This window comes from Gavialis gangeticus, unplaced genomic scaffold (genome assembly GCF_001723915.1).
Source record: "Gavialis gangeticus isolate Ggan-Ray unplaced genomic scaffold, GavGan_comp1, whole genome shotgun sequence".
NCBI lineage: Eukaryota > Metazoa > Chordata > Crocodylia > Gavialidae > Gavialis > Gavialis gangeticus.
This window is the reverse complement of record NW_017729033.1, coordinates 65,294,253-65,302,027: the sequence shown is the minus strand read 5'-3', so window position 1 is coordinate 65,302,027 and position 7,775 is coordinate 65,294,253. Positions and strand designations below refer to the sequence as shown.

Below are 7,775 nucleotides of genomic sequence, written 5' to 3'. Positions count from 1 at the left end.
TGGTGAGGCCGCAGCTGGAGTACTGCATTCAGTTCTGGGCTCCACAATTCAAAAAGGATGTGGAGAAGCTTGAGAAAGTCCAGGGGAGAGCCATGCACACGATCAGAGGTCAGGAAAACAGACCTTACAACGACAGGCTGAGAGCCATGGGACTCTTTAGCCTGGAAAAGCTTAGGTTCAGGGGTGATCTGATGGCCACCTATAAGTTTATCAGGGGTGACCATCAGTATCTGGGGAATGTTTGTTCACCAGAGCGCCCCAAGGGATGAAAAGGTTGAACTGTTATAAACTCCTGCAAGACCGTTTCAGGCTAGACACAAGGAAGAATTTCTTTACTGTTCAAGTCCCCAAGGTCCGGAATAGCCTACCATAGGAGGTGGTTCAAGCACCTACTTTGAATGCCTTCAAGAGAAATTTGGATGTTTATATTGCTGGGATCCTATGACCCCAGCTGACTTCCTGCCCCTGGGGCAGGGGGCTGGACTCAATGATCTTCCGAGGTCCCTTCTAGCCCTAATGTCTATGAAATCTATGAAATCCTTCTAACCTGACTTTTTTTGATCAAACTTGAGCTAGATTTCCCCAAATATCCAATTGAAACCATAGCTGTTTCATTTGTTTGTCTCTCCTTGTACAGCTATTACTACTAGTAAAAGTATAAGTTCCATATACCTGACAATAACTTTTATGGTCAAGCTGGTTGTTATACTCTCTCTCCCAATCTCATTTACTCTTTCTTTTCCTCAACTTCTCAATTTGCTGTGCAGCAATGCTCCTCTTACCTGGGCCAGAGAACCCTGTAATGCCCAAAAATCCTTCAGGATCTGCTCATTAAGGGGGGTGCTGAGTCTGTGGCATATGAAGGTATCAGCTTGGAAATGCTGAGTCACCCTGTCTGCTCAGACATGCTCTCTTAACCTGCGTGTGTGTGTCTGACTGCACTGTATTGTGCCCTGCTCAACTGACTCCTGTGCTGAGTCTGTGGTATATGACCATGTCAGCTTGGAAGTGCTGACTGACGTGTGTATGCGTGTGTTCGGCTTATTCTGTGGCTGGAGGAACCCAGCCCTGTTGGAACTAAACCTTGCAGGGTAGCTACATTGGGGGTGGGGACTTGCAGAAGACAGAGACGGAGTTCTGTATAGAAACACAATTGACACAAGTACATTGATAGAATTACAGAAACCCCAGAAAAGTACCTCTAATAAATGAGCACACCCCAGTGACAGGAGAATCTGGTAACAAATTTGGTGGAGAATACAGGCAGCGTGTGACCCTAACCACATGGTAATTATTAAGTAGTTGCTGCAAAGTGGGGAAACTGAGGCACAGACCTGAGCAAGCTTTCTTTTCTTTTTTTTCAGACCAAGCTCCTTTAGAGAGGTCCCTGTCTCACTGAATATTTGGTAACCTCCTGTAACTTTTAAGTTAAGAATTGTGCTTAGAATAACTTTAGGACCATGTCATAAGGAATTAAGAGTTGTGCCTTAGAACAATACTGTGTCATGTTAGAGGTTTAAGTGATTTTGTGAAAGGGGCTTTTGTTAGTGATCATTAGTGTGATAAGGGACATTGAGATGGCTGGAAAAACCCCCTTAGCCTGCCCGCTTGAGACAGGAGAAAACCAGCAGGTTAGAGAGATGGATAATGAAGAAAAGAAAATGCCCCTGGGAAAGGGGGTGCTTCAAGGGTGCGAATCCCCTGACTGAGGCAGGTCTGAACTTTGAACAATACTGCACAACCATTAAGCCACATGGTAGTGCAAAGGATGTGGCTGCTGCATGGGCATTATTTTGTGCATGTTTGGAACAGCTGAAATGTTAAAGGGGAGGCAGGAACTAGAGCTTGAGAAAGAGCAGTTACAACAGCATTTGAAACAATGTGAGACAGAGGATTGTGAATTTATAGCAGAAAAGCTTAAAATGGTGACTTTACACTTCATTACCTTGCACTTTTGTACCATTCAATTTCCCTTTCCCAATCACTCCAGTTCTTCAGCAAAGCTCATTTTATTCTTCCTGTATGATATTCTGATCCTTGTATTAATGATACCTAACTCTGCAATCAACCAATTCCATCAGTGTCCACTTCTCTTTTGTGTTAAAGTCATTAAAACATTTAATAAGATTGTACCGAAGATCAGTACTCAAGGAACTCCAGTACTAGCTTCCCTCCAACCTTAATAGCTTCTCTTTTTTGCATAAACATTGTTCCCCCTACTTTTAGTCAGCTGTTTTCCCCACATCACAATTCTTGTGTAAGCCCCTATTCATCTTCAGCTTTATTAATAATTTCTGATACATGCACATTGAACAATATTAAATCCATACAAATTAGATTTGCCATTTTTCCCTTTTTAAAATTATCGGCAAGGCACAATCTTCTTGAAAGTATACAGTGTAAACCCCCCCAACCAGCCATATGTGGTTTTCAGAACAAATGGGCAAAGTCAATCACGCAACACCAAATGCTGCTCTATACTCTCTCTGAAAAGCTCACCTACATTTTGCTTAGAGCTTAGGTAAAAAGAAATAAGTAATTGAATAATCTATTTAAAGTGAAGAAATAAAGGAAGAAAATACAGCTGAGATGGCCTAACCTGGGTAATTTCTAACATTAAAACAAACCAGTACATTTAGTATAGGAGAAAAGCGCTTAACTTTTGACACAGAATACATTCCTCAAGCAGGCATACAGTTCAGCTATGCTACCTACCTCTTTAGCATACCTCAAAAACTATTTAATCAAAGGGAATCCAATCTGTAGGAGTAGTCTGGATGACAAAGACATGTATCCCTTATAGTTACTGGGCTTGACTATCAGTTGTACTCCAGGGAATAAATTTTTAGGTTGCTGCTACCTTTCACTGGATTTCAGCTATTGTGAAAAGCCTGGATCACATATTTCCAAACATACACCTTTTGCTGTTCAAACAAAAGAACTCTAAGCAATCAACCTAAATAAAATAATTTAAAAATTATGTAGCTTTGTCTGTAACACTAAAGTGTCAGCAAGTAACAGACAGTCTCCACTTCCCATTTGTAACCTAATCAGGAAACCATATTTGAGATGCCACAAGCTTTTTTTTTTTTTTTTTTTTGTGAAGAAATTCTAATGTTGAGGAAAACGATGGTCCAAGGTACGCTGATCTGACCTAATGCACACATGCTGATTTACTATCCTTTGAGACTTCAGATACAAGTGTCTGAAGATCATAACTTTTTGCGATTTCTTAGTTGGTCTAATAAAAGGTGTCATCTCTGAACCAAGGGGTATAGTTTTGTATTTCTGAGGATCGTGAATGTATTTGCCTTTCCATATAGGAGCAATTTTACCATCTTTGCACTCCCCTATGCATGAAGAAGTGTGTGCATGCCCAAAAGCTTGCAAATAAAGAATTTGTTTTGCAACTATCTAGCTGGTCTAATAAAAGGCATCACCTCTGCAACAGTTCTGAGGACCAGGAATTAGCTTTCCCTATTTGAAAAGGGTTCGGCCAACTTCTACTGACCCTCTGCAGGGAAAAGCTAGGCCTGAAACAACAGGGTAAAAGTTTGTCACTAAGCAAGCTCTAGTCTGCAATGAATTAAACTTTCCCCAATTTGCCTGAAAGCTGCTTATAAAAACAACAAGAGAACTAGGGGAGCAGCAGATGACCTGAGCTGAGGCTCACACCCAGGTAACAGCCTCCCTACAAACAGCCTAATCGCCAAGTCCCGTATGTCTCTATTCCTACTACGAGGACCCTGCGCATGCGTACTCTATCAACTACGCTCTACACACGCTTGCGCACGCAGCCAAGTCCGGCTTCTCTGGCACATGCGCAGCGCCGCTGTCGCGTCCCACTTCCGGTCTCTCCCTACTGTTTCCGGGTCACGCGCCCGCTGAATAACGAAGCTAGTGGGGTAGTTGCCGATTCTGTCCTGGCTGCTGGAGTGGTGGTGGCACGGATTGGCTCCGGCTCCGGCTCCGGCTCCGGCTTCTCGTCCGCCCTGGGGGCGTTGCTGGATCTGCAGGAGGTGGGGCTGGGCTTCCTCAGGGCGTCCCTCGGCCGCGCTAAGTGTGTTGCTGCCGGTGCCGCGTCTGGAACCCTTGACCCGCCTGCTCTGCTTTCCCCGGGCCCCTGTGGGCCGGGAGCTTCCAGCCCGGTGTGGGAGGCAGTCGAGCCCTAGGGCTGCAGACAGCGGAGCCTGGGTCTGTGCTGCCCTTAGTAGCTGGGAAAGGGCTTTGAGAGGCCCCTGTCGCTTAGCCGACTCTCATGATTGGTAGATGTGCTGCTGTCCCTGGGGGTGTGCCTAGCCTGAAGTACAAGCGCAGTGTGGCATGTAGCTCCAACTAGCCCTGCCTGTGGCATATGGGGGGGAGGGGGGACTGGGAGCAGCAGCAGATAGGGTGGGAGACTGCAGCAACCCCTGGTAAGGCACCCCTCTTCACTTGTGGCACGTGCCATAAAGGTGGGATCCCACTGCTGTGAAAGCACATGCAGTGCTTGCTGAGACTGGAGACTGCCAGGAAGGCAGGTAAAGCATGGGGCGGGGGGAGCATTGTATTTTATTTCTGTCAGTGGCATGATGCAATAGGAGAGAATTGCGTAGAACTGGAATGTGGCTGCAGCACATCTGCCTGCTGCTGCTTCTTGGGGCATAGTAAGGCTAGCTGAAGAGGCAGCACATGGTTTGCTAAGGCACTGTGGGATTGCTGGGGCTATAGGAAGTTTTTTTAAAGGGAAATTAGTATCATGCATTTGAATTTGGACCCATTTTATATGATGCCTGTCTGCAGCTCCATCACTCACAACTTGCCTGAGAAGTGAATGAAAGAAGTGGGTAATAAGGGATATAAACTGCTTTGGTAACAAGCTCTTCATTACCTGTTAAAAGGAACAGGTGTTTGCCTACAAAAGTGTGAGGTTCAGTCGCATCATGTTGGCTCCTTTAAAACTGACCACTTAAATTAGCCAAGAGTATCAGTGTCTGCCAGTCACAGGTTAAAACTGGCTTGTCTGAAGCCAGGACATGCTTAATTCAGTTGTCAACCAAAAAAAACTCTAAAGCAGAAGAAAATGTGGCGTAGCCTGGAATTTGCATCTTTTTCACAGAATAAAACAGTTTATATCTTCAGACTTTATACTTTTGGACTTTAAGTACACAAGTATAATTACTCTTTCCTTTTCTCTAGATTTTGATTTTTAACCCATGGACATGGCTTTTGCATGTAAATTAATTTGTGGGTTTTTCATGTCGTATGAAGAATGAATCTTTAACTGCCCCCACAAATAATGGTTGATGTTCAAGCCTGAACTGCAGTGGTGTTAAAAAAGCTGAGATGTTAAGATCTAGCTATAACTGGAAAACTGCTATGTTGTGATCTGCTAAAAAATTGAATACTCCAGTGTAAGTGTACAAAGGCTTTGACAAGTAAAAACTTGGCTGAAGTACTGGTCTGTCCCTGTAATGAGGAGGGGATTTAACTGCTTGTTTTTGCTTAACAATTGACAGAGAAAACAGTAATACAGAGGTGTGTTTTGCCATCTCTTTGTAAATGAAATTCACCCAACGTTCAACCTGTTATGGAAAAGGATGAAGTTGACATTTTTTTTTAAACAAAAAGCTTATCAAAGGAAGCTGTTTCCTTAGAGGAGGGTAACTGCTGTTTGTTCACTAGATAACTGCTAGACAAAATACCAAGACTGCCCCCGTTTTTCTGGAGGGATGTATATTAAAGCTTCAGTCCTGCAAACGCTCATTGGGTCCCACCAAGTTTAGTAGAAGCACTCATAAAACTACTTGGTATTAAATGGAGCAGACATTTAAAATTCCCAAACTGTATAGGCTCTAGAGCTCTGCGTTTCAAATGTGATATCTTGTTGTGATCTTTCCAGTTTTGGTCTGAAGAAGGCATTTTAATTAACAAATATAAAAAATAGCTAACACTTTAAGAATTTCTTTTCTAGGGTGTCTTACTCTTTGAAGTGGTCCAGAATGTTGAAATTGGTTGAATTGGCCTAGTCAAGACTGCTTACTTTCCACTTTATTCTTGCATTGAGACAATAATATGCTCTTTGTATTCTCAGTGTTCCATTGTAAGTGTAAATTTGGGGAAGGGTTTTTTTTTAAGGTCTTGGACCATCTAAGAAGAAACTAAACTAATTCAATTTCGGTCTGTATATGTATCATGCGATGCTAACTGCTTCTCACACGTTCCACAGATTTAATCCTAACTTCCCCTGTTAGCTGCTTGCCACCAGAATGAGACTTGTAATTCTTGAAGATTATGACCAGGCTAGTGAATGGGCTGCAAAATACATTTGTAACCGTATTATCCAGTTCAAGCCAAGTGAAGGAAAATATTTTACACTTGGTCTACCAACAGGTAAAATGCTCATAATTGAGGGCAAACAGATGTATTTGTTTTGTGCTTAGTCAGTAGCAATCCTTTGCTTGATTGTATAATCAAATGTTATGCAGTACAAAACACAGATATTCCCCAAAATTAGATTCCTCAGATTTATGTGCATATAGCTGCAGTAATGACTGTGCAGAGCCTCTGAGGTGCTCTGGTGGTCGGCACCTTTTATTTTTAAAAGATGCCATATCTTCAGTCATCTTCCCAGGGTTGATCATATGCTCCAGGTGATGCAGGGGTGGCTTAGCTCAGTTGGCTAGAGCATGATGCTAATAGCACCAAGGTTGCAGATTTGATCCTGGTTGGATTAGATGATCTCTTGAGGTCCCTTCTTACCTTACTTCTCTGTGAAAGAAATGTGCCTTTTGAAGTGAACGCTGTAGCAAACAGCTGAACATCTTGTTCTTAATTGGCAACCTGTTGAAAATCACCTGGATACCAAAATTTTGGTGGTTCTACTGTATTCTTTTAAATACTTCATAGGGAAGTGTTGTTGGAGCTTGACAACTTGCTAGTCAGTAGGAGTTTTTCAGAATCCTCTCGAAATGTAATAGGTTCTTAAACCTGTTATAGTAACAGAAGCCAACTTTAGAAGACTTCATACTTTTGCATATGCATCTAAAAATGTGCCTTACTGGCATATGAAGCAAAAGAATAACACAATTATTTAATATAGGGAGTACGCCACTGGGATGCTACAAAAAGCTGATAGAATATCACAAGAACGGAGATCTCTCCTTCAAATACGTAAAGACTTTCAACATGGATGAATATGTCGGTAAGCTCTGAAGTTGCAAATATAGAGAGGCTCAGTTTATAATTTAAACACGGTAGAAAAGATATACTATCTTGTGGTTAAAGCACGCAACTGAGACTTGAGGAGCATATTTGTCATCTCTTGGTTTTTTGTTTTTTAACTCCCAAGCCAGCTTCTCATTTTCCTCTGCAAATAAAATAATGTGCAACTGACATGGCTAGTAAGGCTAAATTGTTACTCTGTAAGGTGACTGAAATCCTTACAGAATGTGCTGCAGAACAAAGTATTGGGCCTGATTTCCTCCAAGGTCCTTTACGAAACTTGGATATAATGCTATCCACTCTTTGGAATGACTATATCACATCCATGGCAGTTGAAAGAGGTCTGTTTTTACTCGCATGATCAGGGGACAGCAGGGCAGGCCCTATGAGGAGAGGCTACGGGACCTGAACCTGTTCAGCCTCCAAAAGAGAAGGCTGAGGGGGGATCTTGTGGCCTGTTATAAACTAGTCAGGGGGGATCAGCAGGCACTGGGGGAGTCACTGTTCCCCCGAGCACCGCCAGGAGTGACCAGGAATAATGGTCACAAGCTGGCAGAGGGTAGGTTTAGGTT

General features: G+C 42.9%; 1 protein-coding gene across 2 annotated transcripts in view; it reads left to right on the top strand.

Annotated features, from left to right (window-relative positions):
* The first annotated feature begins 3,922 nt into the window (after positions 1-3,922).
* The window catches only part of GNPDA2 (glucosamine-6-phosphate deaminase 2), a 17,319-nt gene continuing 13,466 nt past the window's right edge, over positions 3,923-7,775 (top strand). For both annotated transcript variants that reach the window (XR_002099227.1, XM_019526078.1), the window contains exons 1-3: positions 3,923-4,019; positions 6,209-6,372; positions 7,082-7,183. Coding sequence is in view for 1 of the 2 variants with exons in the window: in XM_019526078.1 (XP_019381623.1) it covers positions 6,249-6,372; positions 7,082-7,183 (226 nt within the window). In the remaining variant the exon portion in view is untranslated. The remainder of the gene's footprint in view (positions 4,020-6,208; positions 6,373-7,081; positions 7,184-7,775) is intronic.